The sequence below is a fragment of the Salmo trutta genome, chromosome 22 (assembly GCF_901001165.1).
Source record: "Salmo trutta chromosome 22, fSalTru1.1, whole genome shotgun sequence".
Classification (NCBI taxonomy): domain Eukaryota; kingdom Metazoa; phylum Chordata; class Actinopteri; order Salmoniformes; family Salmonidae; genus Salmo; species Salmo trutta.
In genome coordinates, this window is record NC_042978.1 from 11,597,263 (window position 1) to 11,624,270 (window position 27,008).

Here is a 27,008-nt window from a genome sequence, read left to right on the forward strand (position 1 = left end):
GCAAGGAGGCATGCAACTGAAATACAGGGATAGCAGGAATGAGGTTACCGAGGTAGAAAGGTATATGTAGAACTGAATAATGTCCTTAATCAGACTTTGCAAAGCAGTGTCAGAGTCAAATTAAATCAAATCAAATTTTATTATACAACAAGTGTAGACTTTAACGTGAAATGCTTACTTACAAGCCGTTAACCATCAGTGCAGTTCAAGAAGAAAATATTTACCAAGTAGACTAAAATAAAAAGTAACACAATAAGAATAACAATAACGAGGCTATATACAGGGGGCACCGGTACCGAGTCAGTGTGTGGGGGTACAGGCTAGTTGAGAAAATCTGTATATGTATGTGGGGGCGAAGTAACTATGCATAGATAACAAACAAACAGCGAGTGTACAAAAGGGAGAAAAATTTACGGTGGCGATTTTATTAATTGTTCAGCAGTCTTATGGCTTGGGGGTAGAAGCTGTTGAGGAGCCTTTTGGTCCTAATCTTGGTGCTCTGGTACAGCTTGCTGTGCGGTAGCAAAGAAAAGTCTATAACTTGGGTGACTTGAGTCTCTGACAATTTTATGGGCTTTCCTCTGACATCGCCTATTATATAGGTCCTGGATGGTAGGAAGTTTGGTCCCAGTGATGTATTGGGCCGTTCGCACTACCCTCTGTAGCACCTTACGGTCAGATGCCGAGCAGTTGCCATACCAGGCGGTGAAGCAACCAGTCAGGATGCTCTCAATGGTGCAGCTGTAGAACCTTTTGAGGATCTGGGGACCCATGACAAATCTGTTCAGTCTCCTGAGGGGGAAAAGGTTTTGTCATGCCCTCTTCACGACTGTCTTGGTATGTTTGGACCATGATAGTTTGTTGGTGATGTGGACACCACGGAACTTGAACCTCTCGACCCGCTCCACTGCAGCCCCGTCGAGGTTAGTTGGGGCCTGTTCGGCTCGCCTTTTCCTGTAGTCCATGATCAGCTCTTTAGTCTTGCTCACATTGAGGGAGAGGTTGTTGTCCTGGCACCACACTGCCAGTTCTCTGACCTCCTCCCTATAGGCCGTCTTATCGTTGTCGGTGATCAGGCCTACCACTGATGTGTCGTCAGCAAACTTAATGATGGTGTTGGAGTTGTGTTTGGCCACGCAGTCGTGGGTGAACAGGGAATACAGGAGGGGACTAAGTACACACCCCTGAGGGGCCCCAGTGTTAAGGATCAGCGTGGAAGACGTGTTGTTGCCTACTCTTACCACCTGGGGGCAGCCCGTCAGGAAGTCCAGGATCCAGTTGCAGAGGAAGGTGTTTAGTCCCAGAGTCCTTACCTTAGTGATGAGCTTCGTGGGCACTATGGTGTTGAACGCTGAGCTGTAGTCAATGAACAGCATTCTCACATAGGTGTTCCTTTTGTCCAGGTGAGAAAAGGCAGTGTGGAGTGCGATTGAGATTGAGTCATCTATGGATCTGTTGGGGTGGTATGCGAATTAGAGTGGGACTAGGGTGTCCAGGAGGATGCTGTTGATGTGAGCCATGACCAGCCTTTCAAAGCACTTCATGGCTACCGACGTAGTGTAGTGTAGCATCCGCGTCATCTGACCACTTCCGTATTGAGCAAGTCACTGGTACTTCCTGCTTTAGTTTTTGCTTATAATAAGGAATCAGGAGGATAGAATTATGGTCAGATTTGCCAACTGGAGGGCGGGGGATAGCTTTGTATGCATCTCTGTGTGTGGAGTAAAGGTGGTCTAGGATTTTGGTTGCACATGTGACATGCTGGTAAAAATTTGGTAAAACTGATTTAAGTTTGCCTGCATTAAAGTCCCCGGCCACTAGGATCGCCGCTTCTGGGTGAGCATTATTTTCTTTGCTTATGGCCTTATAGAGTTGGTTGAGAGCGGTCTTAGTGCCAGCTTCGTTTTGTGGTGGTAAATTGACGGCTTTGAATAATACAGATGAGAACTCTCTTGGTAGATAGGGCAGTCTACATATTATTATAAGGTACTATACCTCAGACGAGCAAAATCTCGGGACTTCTTTAATATTAGACATCGCGCAACAGCTGTTATTGACAAAAAGACACACACCCCCACCCCTCATCTTACCAGAGGTAGCGTCTCTGTTCTGCTGGTGCATGGAAAATCCCGCTAGCTCTATGTTGTCCGTATCTTCGTTCAGCCACGTCTCTGTGAAACATAAGATGTTACAGTTTTTATGTCCCGTTGGTAGGATAATCTTAATCGTAGGTCATTCATTTTATTGTCCAATGATTGCACCTTAGCAAGAAGAATTGAAGTCAATGCGAGTCTTCTCGCTCGCCTCTGGATTTTCAGAAGGATGCCCGATCTGCGGCCCCTTTTCCGGCGTCTTTTCTTCACGCGAAAGGCGTGGATCTGGGCCTGTTCCAGTGAAAGCAGGATATCCTTCTCATCGGACTCGCCGGACTAGTTAAAGGAAAAAGTTTCTTCCAGTCCACGGTGAGTAATCGCTTTTCTGATGTCCAGAAGTTATTTTCGGTCATAAGAGATGGTAGCAGCAACATTATGTACACTAGAAATAAAAAAATAAGTTACACAAAACGCAAAAAAAAAAGGTACAAAATAGCGCAGTTGGTTGGGAGAATGTAAAACGTCAGCCATGTTCTTCGGCGCCATCTTGCAAAAAAACAGTAGTACCGAGTCCAGTAGTACAGTGAAGAGGACAAAGAGAGTCATGCAACAAGGTCCCTGAGTTGCAAAACTAAGCGGTGGGCGGGTGGATATGGCTATTGCCATGTCACAGAGTTCAGCAGGGTTACAGTAGCTGGAAAGAAACTGTTCTTGAGCCTGCTAGTGCGGGAACGTAGAGACCTGTACCGTCTGCCTGATGGTAGGAGGGAAAACAGTTTGTGGCATGGATGTGAAGGGTCCCTGATGGTGCCGCGCACCCTACGCAGACACCGCTTGCGCTGGAGGTCTACGATGACAGGGAGCTGGACACCAGTGATAACCAGTGGTTTTCACCACCCTTTGCAGGACCTTCCAGTCGGCCACAGAGCATCCGCCAAACCACACTGTGGCGCAGTTAGTCAGAATGCTCTCGACCATGCAGCAGTAAAATTTCTCCAGGATCTTGGGAGACAGGCAGGCCTTCTTCAGCCTCCTCAAAAAGTACAGGCGCTGCTGCGCCTTTTTGACCAGGGTTGAGGTGTTGAGGGTCCAGAAGAGGTCCTCGGAGATGTAGACACCCAGGAATTTGAAGCTGGGCACACGCTCCACCTCAGTGCCATCAATGAGAACTGGGGCGTGGCTGCAGCTTTTAGACTTCCTGTTATCCACAATGAGCTAAAAATACATAATACTTGATTACATAAGTATTCAACCCCCTGAGTCAATACATGTTAGAATCATCTTTGGCAGCAATTATGGCTGAGTATTTCTGGGTAAGTCTCTAAGAGCTTTGCACAACTGAATTGTACAATATTTGCCCATTATTCGTTTCAAAATTCTTCAAGCTTTGTCGAATTGGTTGTTGATCATTGCTAGACAACCATTTTCAAGTCTTGCCATATATTTTCAATCAGATTTAAGTCAAAACTGTAACTCGGCAGAGGAACATTCACTGTCTTCTTGGTAAGCAACTTCAGTGTAGATTTGGCCATGTGTTTTAGGTTATTGTCCTGCTGAAAGGTGAATTCATATCCCAGTGTCTGATGGAAAGCAGACTGAACCAGGTTTTCCTCTAGGATTTTGCCTGTGCTTAGCACCATTCCATTAATGTTTTTATCCTGAAAACCTCCCCAGTACTTAATGTTTACAAGCATACCTATAATATGATGCAGCCACCACTATGCTTAAAAATATGGAGAGCGGTACTCAGTAATGTGCTTTATTGGACTTGCCCCAAATGTAACACTTTGTATTCAGGACAAAAAGTTTATTGCTTTGCCACATTTTTTTCAGTATTACTTTAGTGCCTTGTTGCAAACACAGGATACATGTTTTGGAATAATTTTATTCTATACAAGCTTCCTTATTTTCACTCTGTTAATTAGGTTAGTATTGTGGAGTAACTACAATGTTGATCCATCCTCAGTTATCTCCTATCACAGCCTTTACACTCTGAAACTGTTTTAAAGTCACCATTGGCCTCATGGTGAAATCCCTGAGCGGTTTCCTTCCTCTCCGGTAACTAAATTAGGAAGGATGCCTGTATGTTTGTAGTGACTGGGTGTATTGATACTGTACACCATCCAAAGTGTTATTAATAATTTCACCATGTTCAAAGGAATATTCAATGTCAGATTTTATTTTTACACATCAATCAATATGTGCTCTTCTTTGCGAGTCATTGGAAAACCTCTGTGGTCTTTGTGGTTGAATCTGTGTTTGAAATTCACTGCTCGACAGGAATATTACAGATAATTGTATGTGTGGTGTACAGAGATGAGGTAGTCATTCAATTTATTTGTTATTTTATTTTATTTAACTAGGCAAGTCAGTTAAGAACAAATTCTTATTTACAATGATGGCCTACCAAAAGGCAAAAGACCTCCTGCGGGGACGGGGGCTGGAATTAAAAATAAATAAATAACATATAAATATAGGACAAAACACGCATCACGAGAAGAGAGACAACACAACACTACATAAAGAGAGACCTAAGACATCAACATGGCAAGGCAGCAACACATGACAACACAGCATGACAACAACATGGTAGCAAAACAACATGGTAGCAGCACAAAACATGGTACAAACATTATTGGGCACAGACAACAGCACAAAGGGCAAGACGGTAGAGACAACAATACATCACGCAATGCAGCCAAAACTGTCAGTAAGAGTGTCCATGATTGAGTCTTTGAATGAAGAGATTGAGATAAAACTGTCCAGTCTGAGTGTTTGTTGAAGCTCGTTCCAGTCGCTAGCTGCAGCGAACTGAAAAGACGAGCGACCCAGGGATGTGTGTGCTTTGGGGACCTTTTAACAGAATGTGACTGGCAGAACGGGTGTTGTATGTGGAGGATGAGGGCTGCAGTAGATATCTCAGATAGGGGGAGTGAGGCCTAAGAGAGTTTTATAAATAAGCATCAACCAGTGGGTCTTGCAATGGGTATACAGAGATGACCAGTTTACAGAGGAGTATAGAGTGCAGTGATGTGTCCTATAAGGAGCATTGGTGGCAAATTTGATGGCCGAATTGTAAAGAACATCTAGCCGCTCGAGAGCACCCTCACCTGCTGATCTATAAATTATGTCTCCGTAATCTAGCATGGGTAGGATGGTCATCTGAATCAGGGTTAGTTTGGCAGTGGGGTGAAAAAGGAGCGATTACGATAGAGGAAACCAAGTCTAGATTTAACCTTAGCCTGCAGCTTTGATATGTGTTGAGAGAAGGACAGTGTACTATCTAGCCATACTCTCAAGTACTTGTATGAGGTGACTACCTCAAGCTCTAAACCCTCAGAGGTAGTAATCACACCTATGGGGAGAGAGGCATTCTTCTTACCAAACCACATGACCTTTGTTTTGGAGGTGTTCAGAACAAGGTTAAGGGTAGAGAAAGCTTGTTGGACACTAAGAAAGCTTTGTTGTAGAGCATTTAACACAAAATCCGGGGAGGGGATAAGACTGTATCATCTGCATATAAATGGATGAGAGAGCTTCCTACTGCCTGAGCTATGTTGTTGATGTAAATTGAGAAGAGCGTGGGGCCTGGGATTGAGCCTTGGGGTACTCCCTTGGTGACAGGCAGTTGCTGAGACAGCAGATTTTCTGACTTTATACACTGCACTCTTTGAAACAGGTAGTTAGCAAACCAGGCCAAAGACCCCTCAGAGAAACCAATACTCCTTAGCCGGCCCACAAGAATGGAATGGTCTACCATATCAAAAGCTTAGGCCACGTCAAAAATCATGTTAAACACTATCATTGCACATATAGTGAGTCCATGCAACTTAATTTTTGACTTGTTAAGCAAATGTTTACTACTGAACTTATTTAAGCTTGTCATAAAAAGGGTTTGAATGCTTATTGACTCAAGACATTTCATTTTTAATTAATTTGCAAAGAATTTCTAAAAACAATTCCATAGCCATTATGGGGTATTCTGTGTAGGTCAATTACAAAAAATACATCTAAATTGAATCAATTTTAAATTCAGGCTGTAACACAACAAAATGTGGAAAATGTGTCAATGGGTGTGAATACTTTCTGAAGGCACTGTATACACTAGATGAATGATAGGCCTCCATCTTTCAGAATATGGCCGAGCCTAACCGAAAGGCAAACACTTTCAGCTGATTGTGAGGAAACGCGCTTCGGTCAACTACAGTCGGTTATGTTCGGCTATTGTTTACATATTGTGCATCACATACAATGCATCAACATATTGAAAAGAAAAGCAACAGAACCTACCCGTGCAACACTCCACATCCTACTGACAAAAGGACCAACAGCATGTACAACCGGTAACGTGCAAATATAATTTTATTCAGCATTCTGCCTTGTAGAGACCATTGGCTCTTTTGAACAACTTCTTTCAGACTGATATTCATGGGGTAACCATGGTAACAGTCTGATGTTTAGGCAACTGGGCCGAACAATATGGCCGAACATTGGCTTCGAAGCCTTTTTTTATTATTTTGTTTATTTGTTTATTTTATTTATTTTTTAATTGTTATTATTATTATTATTAACAACAAATCAATACAAAAAGTACATGGAGGAACACAAGTACAGTTGAAGTCAGAAGTTTACATACACTTACGTTGGAGTCATTAAACTCGTTTTTCAACCACTCCACAACTTTCTTGTTAACAAACTATAGTTTTGGCAAGTCGGTTAGGACATCTACTTTGTGCATGACACAAGTAATCTTTCCAACAATTGTTTACAGACAGATTATTTTACTTATAATTCACTGTATCACAATTCCAGTGGGTCAGAAGTTTACAAACACAAAATTGACTGTGCCTTTAACAGCTTCGAAAATTCCAGAAAATGATGTCATGGCTTTAGAAGCTTCTGATAGGCTAATTGACATCATTTGAGTCAATTGGAGGTGTGCCTGTGGATGTATTTCAAGGCCTACATTGTGAAGATGCTAGACAATGACCCAAAGCATACTTGCAAGCAAAGTTGTGGCAAAATGGCTTAAGGACAACAAAGTCAAGGTATTGGAGTGGCCATCACAAAGCCCTGGCCTCAAGCCTATAGAAAACTTGTTGGCAGAACTGAAAAAGTGTGTGCGAGCAAGGAGGCCTACAAACCTGACTCAGTTATGCCAGCTCTGTCAGGAGGAATGGGCCAAAATTCACCCAACTTATTGGGGGAAGCTTGTGGAAGGCTACCCGAAACGTTTGACCCAAGTTAAACAATTTAAAGTCAATGCTACCAAATACTAATTGAGTGTATGTAAACTTCTGACCCATTGGGAATGTGATGAAAGAAATAAAACCTGAAATAAATCATTATCTCTACTATTATTCTGACATTTCACATTCTTAAAATAAAGTGGTGATCCTAACTGACCTAAGACAGGGAATTTGTACTTGGATTAAATGTCAAGAATTGTGAAAAACTGAGTTGAAATGTATTTGGCTAATGTGTATGTAAACTTCCAACTTCAACTGTAATTTTCTTTAGGAATGTGGTGGAGTAAAAGCTGTCAAAAATAGAAATAGTAAAGTACAGATACCCCCAAAAATGACTTAAGTAGTACTTTAAAGTATTTTTACTTAAGTACTTTACACCACTGGTATCAGGCTAGTTCGTCACATTGTCTATTAGCCCAGTCTGAACAGTACTAGCCTCAGGCAAGCTTAATTTGTCAATAAAAAGGTCACAACAGTCATTATGCTAACCTATGTTGGTGTTCTTTTTACTTGTATGGAATGTAATGTGTGTTGTACACGTAACTACGGTTGGTGGTTATCTAACAAATTTTCATAAGCACCTATTAGATAACCACAGATATTTGACCTCACCAAAATAGCTTGTTAGCAGCTAGCAAACAGAGCTTACCTTATCACACCGCTTCAGCGACGCCTCTTGATTACAGAGGTAGGAAAACGATCAAATGCATGTGTGTGCTTATCGCAGTAGTAGTGATTACAAACCGGTACAGCACAGAGCTATCCTTGCTTCTGATCGACAGAGAGACCCAGGGTTTGCTAATTCGCTACAAACACCAGAGGGTAATTCAACAAATTATAGTAATATAAAAATGCTAAGGTAGCTAGCTGGGTAATTTGAGAAATTATTGACAAGAATAAACACAAGAAAAACAATATCAATTATTTACACGAGATACTAAAATGGCTTTAATATCTACTTGCTTGGTTACTTGCTACTTGTTGATAAGTTTGCATGGAGAAATTTTCATTGAGGGATGTTGTCAAACCTTATGACAAGATGTCTAGTTCTGTATGATAGCCACTTAAGCAGCTAATTAGCGTTCCATTTTTTATGGGGGTGGGCTGGAGTGGGCTGGGGTGGGGTGGGGGTAATTATAGGCAAATATATTGATAAAAGTTACCTTGTCCGAGAGATTTGCACGGTTATCAAAATGTCACACCAGGGTAAACCTACACAAAACACAGACTATATTAATCACAGATGGAAAAATTGTGAAAAACGATTGTAACCATTTCCTTTCTTTATCTGGACGTGTACTTTTGTCAAAATCTGAAGGTCTGTCCAGATTCGTTTATACCTCCCTTGCCTTGGAAGTTCCTCTGTCAAAAACTAAAATGGTCGATACTAAATGATTTAACTTCATACGGAGGACTAAACCTCATTATTTAAGAAAAGCGGTAATATGTAGCACCCAAAGTGAGGGAGTGCTCTGGATTTTAAAACCTCTAATATAATCTTAAAATCAAATGGATACAAAACTATTTAAGAAATAAGGAATTAATTTGGAATATAATCCCTAATTCATTGAACATGCGGTCAATCAGTCCTAAGAGATGGGCGAATGCCTTTTGGAACTGGACGATCGAAAGGGAGTCGGGTTCAGATCCCAGAATCCGGAGTGGTGTAGACAGGCGCTGCGAGGAGTCCAGTGCGGTAACGCGATTAATATTCCAACAGATTGGTGGTCTAGAATTCTTACTCAAATGCAACTTTGATGTGGGTAAGATCCCTATTAAGTTTGCTAACTTTCATAAACAAGTACTTCTAACTCGGAACCTCATGTACAAACATAATTTTCCCCCACACCGATATACAATATTTGTTTTTCTGAAATTGGTTTGACAACAGCATTATCTGGGTTAAACAATTATCTGGGTTAAACCATCATTGAATAATGATGGACAACTATATGATTGTCCAGAATTCATGATTACACACAATGTTACATTCACTCCTGAGGAGTTTCAAATAGTTGTTAGAGCTGTCCCTGAGGTGCTATTATTCTTTTAGGAGAATATAACAGTACTCCAAGTGCAACCGTTGAGGATTTTGTAGCCTCAATACAGCTAGAAGGAATTTACATTTTAAACTATAAATGTAATAACATGTATATAAGAAACCTATGTCAAGATGTTACTATTCCCCCTGCTAAAATATACTGGAATACTGCCCTAGGACAAGTGAACTGGACCAAAAGTCTTGTTGTTATCTGTCAAATATTGTATATCTAATAAGGTTTTAAATTGTTTTATTTAACCTTTATTTAACTAGGCAAGTCAGTTAAGATAAAATTCTTATTTACAATGACGACCTACCCCGGCCAAACCCTAACCCGAACGACGCTGGGCCAGTTGTGTGCCGCCCTAAGGTGAAAGAAGTATCATACAAACTCATTCATAGAATCTACCCTGTAAAGACCTTTATTATACACAGTTTCAATTTAGCTATTGATAACAAATGTGTATTTTGTGGTTGTGACCCAGAAACTCTTGACCATTTATTTTGGGACTGTTCTTATGTCAGAAGATTTTGGAGTGAGTTAAAATATTTTATTTTAAAAGAAACTACTATTAATGTTAATTTGAGAGACTCTGATATTGTTTTATTTTGATCCAAATGATAAGGACCCTATTTTTCATGGTAGATTCTTTATGTATAAAATGAAGCGGGCGGAGAACAAACCCCTCTTCAAATTGTTTAAGACAGTAAGTGTAAAAACAAAAAAGCAATACTTACCATAAAACTTTTTGACAAATTGAAAATGTATCTCAATATGTAATACTGTCTGTTAGGTACTCTTGTTTGTATATTTCTGTTTTTGTATTTGTTTTGTTCATAATAATAATAAAAATAAATAAATAAATTTAAAAAAAGATTGGAACCATTTCTGGGTTGTACCTCTAGGTTTTATGGGTATTATGACTGATACTGTGGTACTCATGCCACGTTCAAAACTGGGAACTCAAGGTAAAATCATGACGTCAGTAATCTTCAGGTCGCAAAGGAGCTTTAGAAAGAGGCTTGAGTTCCCGAGTTGGAATTCCGTGTTGGATTGGCCCACGGGATTAATCATTCAGCTAGTGTTGAAATTTTAACACACAATTTCAAAGGAACATTTTTGTTTACTCAAATGGACACCAATGGAGATTGGCTAGTGGCGGTCATCAACCACATGGACAGATGTGTTGTGTAATTTATATGGATACTGTTCTAGTCCTCCAACTGACTTACTTCTAGAGGAAATTAAAGAAATTCTTAAAAGTCTTTTGAGAAAATATCCATCCAGTCAGATTATAGTTGGTGGAGATTTTAATATGGTTTATTATAATGAGACTGATAGATTGCCCCATAGGCCTAACATTGGTGTGAACAAATTGGTGAATTTCTGCCAAAGCTGGACTTAATTGACATATGAAGAGTTAAAAACCCTGGAGAGAAACAGTACACATGAAGTAATAGAGATCGTTCACCAGAATCAAGAATTGACTTGTGGTCCAGAATCTGTCGCAGCCGGCTGCGCCTGGGAGACCCATGGGGCGGCACACAATTGGCCCAGCGTCGTCCGGGTTAGGGGAGGGTTTGGCCGGCCGAGATGTCCTTGTCCTATCGCGTACTAGCGACAACTGTGGTGGGCCGGGCGCAGTGTACGCTAACACGGTCGCCAGGTGTTCGGTGTTTCCTACAATACATTGGTGCGGCTGGCTTCAGGGTTAAGTGGGCACTGTATCAAGAAGCAGTGCGGCTTGGTTGGGTTGTGTTTTGGAGGACGCATGGCTCTCAACCTTCAACTCTCCCGAGTCCGTACGGGAGTTGCAGCGATGAGACAAGACTGTAACTACCAATTGGATACCATGAAATTTGGGAGAAAAAGGGGTAAAAAAAATAAATATATATATATATATATATATTTTTTCAATAATTTACTTGTGGGTGATAACCTCTTATCTTGAACCCAAGACTGTAGAAGTAAAAATACTGCCTGCAGTCCCGACGAATCATAGTCATTTGGCTGACTGTAAGAATGTGCAGTAATGATGATAAGAAATATTCTGGTGGTTAATGGAAATTAAATAACTCATTGTTATTGCATGATGATTTAAAAACGTGATTAAGAATCTAATTTCTGTTTACTGGAATCTAGCTACCTCTAATGCAGAATATGAGAAATATTGGGAACTGCTGAAATTTAAAATCCGCTCAGCCTGTATTACTTATGGGAAACGGCTTGCTTTAAGAAGGAGATGTGAGGTAGCTGAGCTCTCTAGGACAATTGTTGATATCGCAGAGATTGAGCATCTTGATCTTAATGAGAAAGCTAAATTGAATGATTTACAGAATCAACTTCATAAGATCCAGAAAACAATGGCTTGAAAAAGTCGAAAAGATACTTTTTTAATTTGGAAAAGAGGAGCGGGAAACTAAGCACACTTCGGAAATGTAAGATTAATGGGGTAACCTCTGAGGATAGAGAGTTATTATCAGACTTTACCACTAAGTTTTATGAGAATCTTTACTCCTTAGATAACAGTTTGAGTGACTCTAAGGATCTCCTTGATTGTATAGAGAATGTTAACTCGGTTAGTGAAGAATTAAATCAGTCTTTATTTATTGATCAATTATGGACATCCAATATGGGGTTGGTCAATTACAAAATAAAAAATCTCCAGGTTGTGATGGATTAACCTCTGAATTTTACAAAACCTTCTCTGAAGAAATAGCACAATTTTTACTCGAAACCTTTAAGGAGGCTATAAAGAAGGGAGAACTACCTGCCTCTCTGAAGCAAGGGGTTATTACTCTTATACCTATACCACACAAGGATCTCTTAAATATTGATAATTGGCGTCCAATCACACTCCTAAATAACGACTACAACATTCTAGCCTCAATCTTTGTGAAAAGGTAAAAGTCATGCTTGAATGATCTGATTGATGAATGTCAATCAGGGTTTATGAAAGGGTGCCATATATCTAATAATCTGAGGCTGGTCTATTGGATGACTTCCCTGTTATCTTATTTTGGGATTTTCAGAAAGCATTTGATACCGTAAGTCACAATTTTATCTTTGATTGTCTTAAGCATTTGAAGTTTGGTCATTTTTTTGTTGATGCTATTAGAACTCTGTATAATGGTGGCAGTAGTTGTATCAAACTCTTTCCTGGAACATTCTCAAGGTTTAACATTTACAAAGGATTATGACAAGGTTGTCCAATCTCACCTTTTCTATTTTTGTTAGTATCTCAAATCTTATGCTCATTAGTTTATCAAAGTCAGTTTGAAGGCATTACATTCCAGGCCAGAGAGATCCAGATATCCCAACTGGCGGATGACACCTCACATTTTTTGAAAAATGTGTGACAAGCTAGATTAGCTTTGGATATTGTGAAGCAGTTCTCCAAAATCTCAGGTTTAGTATTAAATCTTTCCAAATGTGAGATGTTTGTTATGAAAGGAGCTGCCAATCAGCATCTCTGAAAAAGATACTGTAACATACCTTGGTGTAAAGATCACCAAAAATCTTAAGGCTGTGAATGATCTTAATTTGAATCCTGTAACTGAATCTATCAAAAGGTAGAGTGCTTTTATCAAAAGCTGAGGGGCTATCTCGTGCATCCTATCTTTTTTCATCTATTGACTTTCCCAAATCCACTTGTTGTACCTTAGATAGGCTATTGTACAACTTCATATGGAAAAACAAGCCACATAAGATAAAAATAGATGTTATCAACAACAGGGTTTGTGATGGCGGTCTAAATGTCTTAGACTTCACTCTCTTTAATCAGATATCAAACGTCAACTGGGTTAAAAGGTACTTAAAAAATCCTCATAATTTCTGGAATATTATATCTCATTTTGTTTTTCAGAAGCTAGGGGCTTAATTTTTTACTACAATGTACCTATATTGTGGGTAAACTTCTTGTGAAATTGGCGGCTTTTCACAAGCAGGCTTTAATGTCCTGGGTTTTGCTGTATAAACACAACTTTTCATCTCATAAATGTTTTATATGGAATAATGAGTCGATATTACATAGAAACAAGATGCTATTTTACCGGAACTGGTTCTCCAAAAACATTGTCCTTGTCAGCCAATTAGTTAGTATTAGTGGGAATCTATTTACGCTGAGAGAATTTATGGAAAGATACAACTGTGAGGTTTCAAGCTAGGAAAATGACACTGTTATAAAAGCTATACCTAGTGGGATAAAATCTTTACTTCAGAATAATGCATATTTTGGAACATCTCCTATTGTAAGCGATATCCAGGTGAATGGCATAGGTTTACTAGATAATAAATTCAACAATCATTTATTAAGGGATATTTTATACAGGAATTCTATTCCTTCTGCTATATTTTGTTGGGCTTCATTGTTTGATGTTGTAACAAATCCTGTGTGGAGCTGGTGTAGCGGAGTCAGGCGCAGGACAACAGATATGAGTAATAAAATGTAATTTACTCAAAAGTATACAATTACAAAGCAATAATGCAAGCCCACAAATAACAGAACGTATACAACAAACAATCACTCACAAAAACCATTCGGAAAACAGAGGGTTAAATAATGAACATGTAATTGGGGAATTGAAACCAGGTGTGTAAAACAAAGACAAAACAAATGGAAAATGAAAAGTGGATCGGCGATGGCTAGAAGGCCGGTGACGTCGACCACAGAACACCGCCCGAACAAGGAGAGGGACCGACTTCGGCGGAAGTCGTGACAGATGTAAACTGGCGCCACACAAATTTATGGTGATCAATAAAGTAAAGCAGATCTCCTTTATGATTATCCATAGATTCTACCCGTGTAATAGCTTGATTTCTAAATATATACCTAATGTTACCAGTGAATGCAGTTTTTGTGAACTAGAAACGGAATCTATCGAACACTTGTTCTGTAATTGTTACATTGTGAGGTGTTCTGGATTGATGTAAAACTATATCTTTGCAACAAAATGCATACAACCATTGAAATATTTAAGTTTGACATATTATTTTACTACACTGATTCCACAATTGAACATCTGTATGTCATAAATCTCTTTATTTTATTAGGAACATTTTTCAAACAAATCAAAATGTATCTGATTTGGAAAACTATTTTGAATCATTAAAACGTATATAAAACAAAGTGTAAAAAAAAAGTATTCGCTACATGTGTAACGCGGGTCGTCTAAAGGAGACCAAGGCGCAGCGTGTATAGTGCTCATTCTTTACTTTAATGAAAAAAACACTTAACAAAACAACCGACAACAGTTCCATAAGATACCCTAGACTAAACGGAAAACAACTACCCACAAAAACCCAGGAAGAAAAACCTCTACTTAAATATGATCTCCAATCAGAGGCAACAAGGATAAGCTGCCTCCAATTGGAGATCAACCCAAACAACCCCAACATAGAAATAGAAAAACTAGAACTTAAACATAGAAATAGAAAACATAGAAAAACCCAAAACAACCCCCTGTCACGCCCTGACCTACTCTACTATAGAAAATGACATTTTACTAGGGTCAGGACGTGACAGTACCCCCCCCCCCCCCCCCAAAGGTGCAGACTCCGAATGCAACATAATATATAAAGAAACCAGAAAACAAAAGGGAGGGTATGGAGGGTGATAATTGTCTATGGTGGCTCAAATGCAGTCCACATAACCTTAACCTCCAGCATAGGAGGCGACTCCAGTTCTGGGCGTACTCCCTGCTCCACCCGCTGATCCTTCTGCTTTATTACCACCTGACCGTGGATTGTCGTCGAAGGAACCGGACTGTAGATCATTGCTGGAGGTTCTGGGCTGCAGGCCGCCGCTGGAGGCCGCTGGAGGCTCTGGGCTGCAGGCCGCCGCTGGAGGCTCTGGGCTGCAGACCGCATGGATATATATCTTATGTAAAATTTTAAAGTGCGCTTCCTTAACTTTGTTTGGTATACAATATATGTAAGGCCTTAAACATGCATTTTTCCAGACAATGTCAGGAATAAGCATGTTCCAGATTTTTTTTTCTCTCGGTGTAAATTGGTTTTGTGAATGAAGAAGAGCTTTATGTGGTGAAAAAATGTGCAGGAAACATATTTTACAGGCCATTAAAGCTTGTTGGTGAAACCTAGCCAATTTAGCAGGTAATCTTTCAGGAATATAATTACATTTCAGTAAAAATTGAAGACCTCCCAACTTATTAAACACATTATTTGGAATGAAATACCATATTGAATCAGTACTGATCAAACATCTTTCAACCAGTTGATCTTGAAAGTGTTTTTTATAGATGTTTTGAACGCACTGATGAAGTCAGAGATTTTTGAGTTCCCAGTTGTTTTGAACGCGGCAACAATGACCAATACATCGCATTAGCCGTCCAGGGTTTATATACACCATTGGCTTCTTTAATGTATCGTTAACCCTGGCCACAGAGATTCGGTTGGTCTTGCGAAGTGTCAATCTACAGATTTTCCGCCCTATAGATAAAGGTGGGGCGTCTCTGTATGACATCATTTGCCAAACTTTTCAACATGGCGACACAACAAACGGAAGCGATCGAAGCAATGGAAAATGCGAACCGAACTTCGCATCCTGGCTTCAGTAACGACAAGTATTCTCTGCTCGTCATTGTCGGTGGACATAGTCGGACTGGATTTGTGGACTACGTGGTTGCAGAGATAAAGAGAGGTAATGTGGCCCAATGTTGATTGATTTAGTGCCAGACCGCGCTTCCACCTCCCGATTTGGCTCGAGCTAGCGCCTTTAGTACAGGTGACGTTGCATACTATATTACTGCGTTTTCAAGTATATTCCGTCAACAAATGGTTCTAATTGCAAATCAACACACAAAGCAGCCAATTGGCACTGAAATATCCCACTAGTGTCGTGAATGTATGTAAATATTTTCCACGACGTAATACAACGTTAAAGATGATGCCACATGCAAACCCCGTTTGTAGTAGACAGTAAATGGAAAGATAAGGGAGGAGGAAGCCAGTAAGGGATATAATAGCAACAAATGTTGGATCTCCTGGCAGATGGTTAGCAGAGGGCATCTGCATGGTGTGTAAGTTAACAAAACAAAATGGTCAATATGGTGTGTTAGGGTAAGTTCACAAAACAAAAGGGGCAATATTATTTTACTTCGAATCTGATTTACCAGTTGATCACTAGCTTTGGATGATCTTGCCAGATAGACCAGCTGTCAATCAGACCATAAACTAGACAGCTAGGTTAGCAACGGAAGTTTAAACTATTTAAAATGATCAGGCAAAATGTAAAGTTAAGAGACCAATTAATGCAATGGCATGGTTTAGCACTTGCTCTATAATGATTAGTTCTCACATTTACATCTTAAATACTGTCTTCAATATTTATTAATACATTTTTTGTGTAAATTATCATTAATTTATTTAAATTTAACACATTTCAGCACTACATAACGTTTTTTTTTTACACCCATTTTGCAGTAATCATTCTGGGATTCAAGTGTCAGACATGTACCAAACCCTTCCCCCAAAGTACAAGGCTTCATTTTCTGTTATCTTACCTAGAATGACTCAGTATGATGTGCAGGTGGTCACCAGAGTTCTAATTATTGGCTTTGATGACCATGTCATTGAAGCATATTCATACAAATGTTCAATGCTGTTTTGTTACCAGTATATAAAGCTTGGGCAGCTAAGCTGAATTTTGTTTTCTCTTCTCTGTCTGTACACCATATAAGATTGTTCTTGATGACTGCAAGTGCCTCTGAGTGAATTAAGGTAACTGTACACTTCTATCATGAATCACATTTATTTCAATTACATGATTGCATGACATGATGCAGAGTTGCCTCTGTCTGGTAGTGGGCAGGGGCTCCAGTTTGTGTGTGCATTGGAATTTGCTTGGCTTGTACTGTTGAGAAATCCAATAGCTGTCATTTCCCACTCCTGATTAGCTGAGGGAAGCTGTTTTATGCTGAGTTCATCTTTTACAGACTTGCATTACTAGCCACACTGCAGATCACTCTTTCATCCCATGGCAACAAGCCAATGGAAGGGCTCAACATTTGTACCCGCCGCTCTATCTAAGGAGCCGAATAGCTTTTGCCTCACTTTCCAAGGACATTGCTCCAGAGAAAGGTGTGGTATGTTTGTTTACTAAACACGGCAGTAAACGCATTGAGCAGGCGAAGACATTTTAAATTACATTTAGTCTATGTTGTATCTCCCTCATCCCTTTAAACTTTCCTCCAAGACAAGCAGTCTTATCTTGGCTTGCATCCATAAAATGCACTGTGTTTTAAAGACTCCTGTCTGGTTCCAAGGTGCCACTGTGCTGGACTTCTGGGGGTTTCTCACCAGGGAGGGACTCCACTGTGCGCTGACTTCTCCAGGGTCAAGACGGGATCATTGTAAAGGTCTGGCCTCTCGAGACCACTCAAGACCTCAGGGTCCTCTAGTCTCACACGAAATCACGGAATGGCCGGGCTTTTTCCCCAAGCTTGTAAGGGTTTTTGTAAGGGTGCCTTCTTGCTGTTTGTTTTAGTTTAGTTACTAACATACAGCCCTGCGCATCTGTCAGGGTGTTGCCTTAATAGCTCCGACTTTGTAGAAAGAAACAGTTTGCGCTGAGCTTCGAACACTCCAAGGCTAGTATTCACAAAGCTTGTTTGTCACTTGCTTGTAGCTGATTTTTTTTTTTGTCCCCCACTCATGCTACAATGAATAGCAGGAAATTATATTTCCAAATAACGTCAACATCCTGATTTGTGTGTCACCCTTGTGTAGCGTTAGTTAATGGAAGCATATGCGATTTTTATTGCTTCCGGCAACTTAGAAAATGAGTAACAAATCAAATGGTGATGAGCGATTCCTCAAGAAACACAGACAAAAAAATATGATTTTGGGGATTTTCACAAAATGTAATCCATAGAATAGTCCTTTTGGTAGAAGGATTGTTGACATATACAGTGCATTTGGAAAGTATTCAGACCCCTTCCCTTTTTCCACATTTTGTTACATTACTGGATTGTGTGGAGGCACAGATCTGGGGAAGGGTACATAATGTCTGCAGCAAAGAAGATCCCCAAGAATCACAGTGGCCTCCATCATTCTTAAATGGAAGAAGTTTAGAACTACCAAGACTCTTCCTAGAGCTGGCTGCCTGGCCAAATAGAGCAATCGAGGGAGAAGGGTCTTGGTCAGGGAGAAGACCAAGAACGGTCACTCTGACAGAGCTCTAGAAGTTCCTCTGTGGAGATGAGAGAACATTCCAGAAGGACAACCATCTCTGCAACACGTCACCAATCTGGCTTTAACGGTAGAGTGGCCAGATGGAAGCCACTCCTCAGTAAAAGGCACATGACAGCCCGCTTGGAGTCTGCCAAAAGACACCTGAAGACTCTGACCATGAGAAACAAGATTCTCTGGTCTGATGAAACCAAGATTGAACTCTTTGGCCTGAAAGCCAAGCATCCCGTCTGGAGGAAACCTGGCACCATCCCTACGGTGAAGCATGGTGGTGGCAGCATCATGCTGTGGGGATGTTTTTCAGTGGCAGGGACTGGGAGACTAATCAGGTTTGAGGGAAAGATGAACGGTGCAATGTACAGATGAAGCGCTCAAGAACCTCAGACTGGGGTAACGGTTCACCTTCCAACAGGACAACGACCCTAAGCACACAGCCAAGACAACGCAGGAGTGGCTTCGGGACAAAACTTCTGAATGTCCTTCAATGGCCCAACCAGAGCCTGGACTTGAACCTGATCGAACATCACTAGAGAGACCTGAAAATAGCTGTGCAGCAACACTCCCCATCCAAACTGACAGAGCTTGAGAGGATCTGCGGAGAAGAATGGTACAAACTCCCCGAATACAGGTGTGCCAAGCTTGTAGCGTCATACCCAAGAAGACTCAAGGTTGTTAATTGCTGCCAAAGGTGCTTCAACAAAGTACTGAGTAAAGGGTCTGAATATTTATGCAAACGTTGTACCCCCCCTTAACATTTTTTTCTACATTTGCAGAAATGTCTAAAAATGTATTTTTGCTTTGTCATTATGGGGTATTGTGTGTAGATTGATGAAAAAATAAATATTCAATACATTTTAGAATAAGGCTGTAACGTAACAAAATATAGAAAAAGTTAAGGGGTCTGAATACTTTCTGAATGCACTGTATCTACCTCCATTACTCCAGTATCACTGCACATTGCAAATATGGTATTGGAACTGAACCTGTGTGTGTATAGTATGCTTACTTACTTATTGTGTTTGTCATATTTCTTATTTTTCATGTTTTTTTCCCCTACGATTACATTGTTATTGATTATTGCATTGTTGGGTTTTGAATTTGCAAGAAAGGCATTTCACTGTACTTGTGCATGTGACATTAAAACTTGAAACTGAAACTTGAATATTTCATGGCCCTAAACCCGTCCACCGTGGGGACTGCGTGTTATGAGTCAACCCGCGCATCACTTGTACACCGTTAGTCACTCACCCTTCTAGAGAACTTGAAACAGCCTAACCAGGTATTGTCTTGAAGTCGCCTAGGCTAGCTAATGCTAGCCAACTTCTTTCACCAATTAGCAGGCTGGTGTTCGACCCGTGGCAAAGTTGGTTCAACATTGGATAGTCTTCTTTTGTCTGGGTTACATGAGGAATCACTTTGATTTGATTTCCGTGCCCTTTGCATAGGCTTGTAGACTCTGCTGCTACATTTAGCATCTTCTCTTTTGGATAGTTTCCCCATGCTCACAAACATTACTTGATTCCCATAAATTCATGCAAGTTGGCAACTTGTGTACCTTTACAAGAATTGACTGCAAATGTCAATGAATAGTTTTGGTCTCAAAATATGTAATTGTCATGCCTGCGTCAGTGTGCCTTGGCAGCGTTCAGTGTGACAGAATGGTGAAGTCTCTTGAAGAAGCCAGCAGCCCTGAGAGCCCAGCTACGCTGCCGAGCATAAATAATGAAACCGATTTACTTCAGCTTGGCTTCACCAGAGTGCCAGAGAATAGAAGTCTCCGTTGTCAGGACGTACACGTTGTTTCCTCCACTACCCCTTTAGCATTAGCTATTCGGAGTTACCTTATCACCATCCAGACAGACTCCAGCAACCGTGCAGTTCAGAGGCGAGGTGTGGATATACTACCCAGAATACCCTGGGTTGCTAGGAGAACATTGTCCTTAAATGCAGAGGTTAGGTAAGTTGGTTGTGGCATTTTATGTTTTCCACCATTTTTCTATCTGGTTCAGCTTGGGCTGGGGAGGGTACTAGGGACGATGCAGCTGTGTGTCTGAGTGTGAAAATACTGGACTCTGGCTGCATCTTATTGAGAGCTTGTAGCCCCATAATGAGACTGAATGTGTAAAGTTCAGTCATTAGCAGTGTTCCCCTAGGATTTTGTTTTGATGCAATGGAAAATTTAGTCCGCTGCGGTGGTCTGACAGCATTCCCCCTGGAAGATTTTTTTGTTTTTGTAGAACGACTGGGAATGTTACCTCTGACTTTTTAAAAACAATTTCTACTCCAATACATGAACATTTAATTATGTTGACACCATCTGAAATACAACTGATCCGTGCCACTGCACTGTAGGGAGATGATGATGATGATGATGAGGAGGAGCAGCAAGCGGTGTCTGGGCACTCGTGGCTCTCATTTGCGCCACTGCTTAGTTACTAATATACGTTGTTACTTTTCACTCTGCTCTTAAAGGGATAGTGCGAGATTAAGTCCTTTTTCAATTTACCCAGAATCAGGAACTTGCGGATACCATGTTTACTTCTCTGTGTCTAGTATAAAGGAAGTAGGTAGAGTTAATTTCGCGAGCTTGCCAGCAGATAACCATAGACTTTGTCATTGCACTAGCGCTAGTTAGCAACTTCCTTTAAAATGCACGCAGAGACATAATTGGTATTATCCACGAGTTCATCTGACTCTGTGGAAGTAGATACATCCCGAAGTATCCCTTTAAAACAGCCTGCGTCTGGACAAACCCTGCCCCTCTCTGCCCTTTCTTTCCTTTCTCTCTTTTCTCCTCTCCCAGCTCATACTGACACATCCACATGAGCCCCCTGTCTTGCATCCTCACCCACTGAGTCCCGACCAACACCGGACGTCCATGAACTTTGAAAAGTAGTTGAAATTTGGTCAGTCCACCTTGGCCTTGACGTTAACATCCACAGAGAGAGCGGACTGGACCAAATCTGAGCCTATCATAGATGTATGTTTAACAAGTTTTGATAGTACAGTGAGTTGAGCATAGTAAAGTACAGGACAGTGACTACAGCACAGTTGATTATAGTACAGTAAAGATGTCCAAAGGAGAATGACATTAATTTCCATAGTTATGCGTTTCTGCGTAGTACAGATCAGGGACTCATTACCATAATTCCATTACCGGGTGTAAATCCACTTCACTTACTGTAGTTTAATAACCAAAATAGATATTTTTCAAACTCAAGGTGCCATGTCATAGCTGACATGCCATTCTTTCTGCAGACATCTTTGAATCTTAATTTGGAGCAGATATTTGAGTTTGAAAAACCTGGTTGCATTAAAAACAGATTTTACCCTAATTCCGTTACCAAAGTTTGGATCTGCAAAGTTCTTCCACTAAATTTTGTTTTTGTACATTTTTCCATGGAAATTGTTAAAAGTAGTCCTTGTGCATAGAGTTGTATGGTTTGTTAAACTGTTTGGCATACATTTTAATGTGAAAACTGTGTTAAAGCGTAATTCTGTTACAGTGGAATTGCCCGTCAGTATCTGTGTTGAGGCCATGTGACTGATGTCACAAACACTTTGTGTGTGTGTCACACTGCTCACCATATCCTTCCCTTCCTGGTCAGTGATAGAGGCAGGCGCTTTGTTAATGACTTGGTTTGGGTAACAAGCCTGAAGAAATGGTCTTGTGTTGAAGATTCTCTGAGTATAACATGACTAAAAGTATTTGGTCAAAACATTTAGTATTTTTATGAATGCAGCCCCTGAATACTGTATCCCTCCTACATGGTCAACATGCTTGTGATTGCTGGCAAAGTGCAAATAGAAGAGGGGCTTCCTATTGAAAGAACAACGCTGTGCAGATGGTCTGTCAGTTAGTTGGTTCAGCTGTGCTGGTTCTTATGTGTTGTTGTAATGTGCTGATGGACGGCCTAGAAAAGATAACCCCAGCAGGTCAAAATGTCTGTTATCTTTGCTCCAACCCAACGGTGGGTCAAGCCAGCCCTAGTCTACCCCAGACAAGTCTTCTCTTGTTACTGTCGGTCAGAGACTTAGCAGCTGCCTCTGTGTACTCTAGAATCCTCTCAGGACCCCTCAGCCCCATTTCCCATCTGCTTCCACCAGTGTCCTCCCTCTTGAGTGTCTGTGTTGTATGTGCCACTGGCTTAACACTAGACCCGCTAAAGTGGTCATTTTGACAGCTCATGAATTAATTTTTAAAGTCATATCCCTTCCGTCGTTGACTTTTCCTAAATAAGTCTATATAACATACTGCCGTTTGTTAGAATTGTTATATCACAAACAGAACTGGAATTCTAACCAGTTTTAGGAGGGCGTGTCATTATTTGAATGGTTTTCCCCGTTGCCCCTCCTCCCGACAGTAGGGCCTGCTCCGCCCGATGTTGGAAGGTGCAGTGGCCAGTTGATAATCACCCCGGTAATTGCCTCAATTGAACCTAAATGAATCATGACCTCTCTGATTATTCTTCTGATTCTACACCTCCGAGGCCTAAGTGCAAAAAAGCCAGAACGGTGTGCACTGAGCAGGTCCCCGCGCCACCACCAAATGAAACGGTGAGAGAGGAGAAAGGAAGGCACCGTTTCGGGAAAAGATCCACATCGGGCAGCAGGTGAGCAAGTGTCGGAGAATGTGGTGATGAGGCTTGTGGAACTTTGTCACAGTGGACAATTTCTTCACTTTACTGTCATTGGTGAACAAGTTGCTTGCAAATAAAACAAGCTTAGTCGGCACCATGAACAAAGCAAGACGGGAGCTTCCTCCCTCAAAATAAGGCATCTGCATAGCCGTTGTACTCCACAACGGTGCTGAAGAATGACAACACTCACACTATACCAATTAAAGTCAAGAAAATGTTTTTGTCATGAGCACCATGCATCCGACAGTTGCCATGCATCGACGGGGACACAATAAAGAGAACCGGATACTGTTACGCACTATAACCAAAGATATGTCAATATTGCATAATACACATTGCCATATATATATATATATATATATATATATACTGAACAAAAATATGAACGCAACATGTAAAGTATTTGTCCCAGGTTTCATGAGCTGAAGTAAAAGATCCCAGAAACAATCAAAATGCTTATTTTGCTTATTTTTTGTGCAAATTTGTTTATCCCTGTTAGTGAGCATTTCTCCTTGGCCAAGATAATCCATCCACCTGACAAGTGTGGCATATCAAGAAGCTGATTAAACAGCATGATCATTACACAGGTGCACATTGTGCTGGCGACAATAAAAGGCCACTCAAAAATGTGCAGTTTTGTCACACAACACAATGCCACAGATGTCTCGAGTTTTGAGGGAGCGTCATTTGGCATGCTGACTGCAGGAATGTCCACCAGAGCTGTTGCCACATAATGTTAATTTTTCGACCATAAGTTGCCTCCAACTTTGTTTTAGAGATTTGGCGGTACGTCCAACCGGTCTCAACCGCAGACCATGTGTATGGCGTTGTGTGGGTAAGCGGTTTGCTGATGTCAACGTTGTGAACAGAGTACCCCATGGTGGCGTTGGGGTTATGGTATGAGCAGGCATAAGCTACAGACAACGAACACGATTACGTTTTATTGATGGCAATTTGAATGCACAGAGATACTGAGTTCCTGAGGCCCATTGTCATGCCATTCACACCTCGTGTTTCAGAATGATAAAGCATGGCCCCATGTCGCAAGGATCTGTACACAATTTTCCAATTGCCACTAGGCATGAAAGGGGGGCAAAAGAATGGCATGCTCTGATCTGGTGGAAACGTCATAAAATAGGCAGACCTGAGTACTATTTATCCCTTGCGCCAAACAGCCTACGGCTGTGTTTGTCTGTACGGAGCCTACTAGTGCCAGAATATTTTATTCAATGTTTGCTAGCACTAGCTTTGGCTGGACCAAGTTAATACAATAGTTGATACAATGTTTCAAGTTTCTTGCAAACAGGCCATGCATAGCCAATGTGATTTATAGGATATATTCTACCTTTGGTCTTCAATGTGGGACTATCATTTGTTTTTCAACAGGACAATGACCCAACATACCTCCAGGCTGTGTAAGGGCTATTTTACCAGCCAGCTATATGTTGATAATGTTGTCGTTCAGCCACGACTCCGTGAAAGCATAAGATATTAGTTTTTAATGTCCCGTTGGTCGTTTAATCTTCCTCGTAGGTCGGCGATTTTATTTTCCAATGATTGCATGTTAGCTAGTAGAACGGAAAGCAGTGGGGGTTTATTCGCTCGCCTATGAATTCTCAGAAGGCAGCCCGACCGCCGTCCTCTCTTTCTCCGTCTTCACGCAAATGACTGGGATTTGGGCCTGTTCCCGGGAAAGCAGTATGTCCTTCACGTCAGACTCGTTAAAGGAAAAAAATGTATACATTAGCTATATCAGATGACCTGGCCTGCACAATCCCCCGACCTCAACCAAATTGAGATGATTTGGGATTTGTCGGACCGCAGAGTGAAGGAAAAACGGCCAACAAGTGCTCAGCATATGTGGGAATTCCTTCAAGACTGTTGTAAAAGCATTCCAGGTGAAGCTGGTTGAGAGAATGCCAAGTGTGCAAAGCTGTCAAGGCATAGGGTGGATATTTTTGGCTACTACATGATTTCATGTGTTATTTCATAGTTTTGATATTTTCACTATTCTACAGTGTAGAAAATAGTAAAAAAAATCAAGAAAAACCCTTTGTGTAGGTGTGTCTAAACTTTTGTGTGTAGACAGACATCTATATCTCATATTTCGACCTATCAATTGGTCGAAAGAACAGAAGACTCTCGTTCTACCAAGATTATTTTTTAGTCTGGCAGGCCCTAGTAAAGAGAGAGGTAAGAGGCGACGCGAAAGGTTTCACTCTCGCCAAAATGTGTCCAAAATAAGCCCAATGTGTTTCTATGGGCTTATTTTGCCTTCCCTTCTTTGGGACAACGACTCCCATTATAATCAATCAAATGTATTTTTAAATCCCGTTTTTACATCAGCCGATGTCACAAAGTGCTATACAGAAACCCAGCTTAAAACCCCAAACAGCAAGCAATGCAGATGTAGAAGCACGGTGGCTAGGAAAAACTCCCTAAAAAGGCAGGAACCTAGGAAGAAACCTAGAGAGGAACCAGGCTCTGAGGGGTGGCCAGTCCTCTTCTGGCTGTGCTGGGTGGAGATTATAACAGTACATGGCCAAGATGTTGAAACATTCATAATGACCAGCAGTGTCAAATAATAATCACAGTGGTTGTCGAGGGAGTAAATGTCAGTTGGCTTTTCATAGCCGATCATTCAGTTAGACAGCAGGTGCGGTGGAGAGAGGGTCGAAAACACCAGGTCCGGGACAAGGTAGCACGTCCGGTGAACAAGTCAGGGTTCCATAGCCGCAGGCAGAACAGGTGAAACTGGAGCAGCAGCATGGCCAGGTGGACTGGGGACAGCAAGGAGTCATCAGGCCAGGTAGTCTTGAGGCATGGTCCTAGGATGATATTATATTAGGATGATTATCTCGTCATTACATACAGATCTCTGGTGTAAATGGGAAGGTGCACATAGCACAGAAGGAGACGAGACCAAAAAGACAACATTAGAACAAGCGGCCATAAACGCTCATAGAAACAAAAGAAACAAAACCTTGATACCTTGCGATACAGGCATTTGGAATATCTTGCAAAACATTAATTCGACTTCATTAAATTTATCGTCCAGCCCTAGTGTGTGTGTGTGTGTGTGTGTGTGTGTGTGAAAGGTCCAGTGCAAGACTGTCAGTGCAACAAAAAAAGGGGCTCAATGCAAATAGTCCGGGTATCCATTTGATTAACTGTTCAGCAGTCTTATGGCTTGGCGGTAAAAGCTGTTCAGGAGCCTTTTGGTCCCAGACTTGTCGCTCCGGTACTGCTTCCATTGTGGTAACAGAGAGAACAGTCTATGACTTGGTGGCTGGAGTCTTTGACAATTTTTAGGGCTTTCCTCTGACACCGCCTGGTATAGAGGTCCTGGATTGCAGGATGTACTGGACAGTACACACTACCCTCTAGCGCATTGCGGTCGGATGCCAAGCAGTTGCCATACCAAGTGGCGATGCAACCAGTCAAGATGCTCTCAATGGTGCAGCTGTGTAACTTTTTGAGGATCTGAGGGCCCATGACAAATCTTTTCAGCCTCCTGAAGGGGGAAGTGGTGTTGTCGTGCCCTCTTCAAGATTGTTGGTGTGTTTGGCTCATGATGGGTTAGGGCTCAGCGGTATACCTTTTTTTACGATATACTGTTATTGCTGCACGGAACAGTTTGGGTTTTTACTTTACCTTCTATAACGGTATTTGAATGTTTGGTTTGTTAAATGTGATACGCAGTGTGTAACGTCCATTTTTATAGTTTACTTCGTTACTTGAGTCGTCTCTCGCCACTCTCTCTCTCGATGCCGC

General features: G+C 41.1%; 1 protein-coding gene and 1 long non-coding RNA gene across 2 annotated transcripts in view; both read left to right on the forward strand.

Annotated features, from left to right (window-relative positions):
* Positions 1-15,857: 15,857 nt before the first annotated feature.
* LOC115158082 (microtubule-associated protein 1B) overlaps positions 15,858-27,008 on the forward strand; it is a 43,291-nt gene continuing 32,140 nt past the window's right edge. Inside the window, exon 1 of the mRNA XM_029706588.1 lies at positions 15,858-16,045. Coding sequence (XP_029562448.1) covers positions 15,862-16,045 — 184 coding nt within the window. The 5' untranslated portion in view covers positions 15,858-15,861. The remainder of the gene's footprint in view (positions 16,046-27,008) is intronic.
* Positions 17,146-18,240, forward strand: LOC115158083 (uncharacterized). Its single transcript, XR_003868618.1, has 2 exons — positions 17,146-17,484; positions 17,670-18,240. It is a non-coding gene; the product is annotated as an uncharacterized LOC115158083 (long non-coding RNA).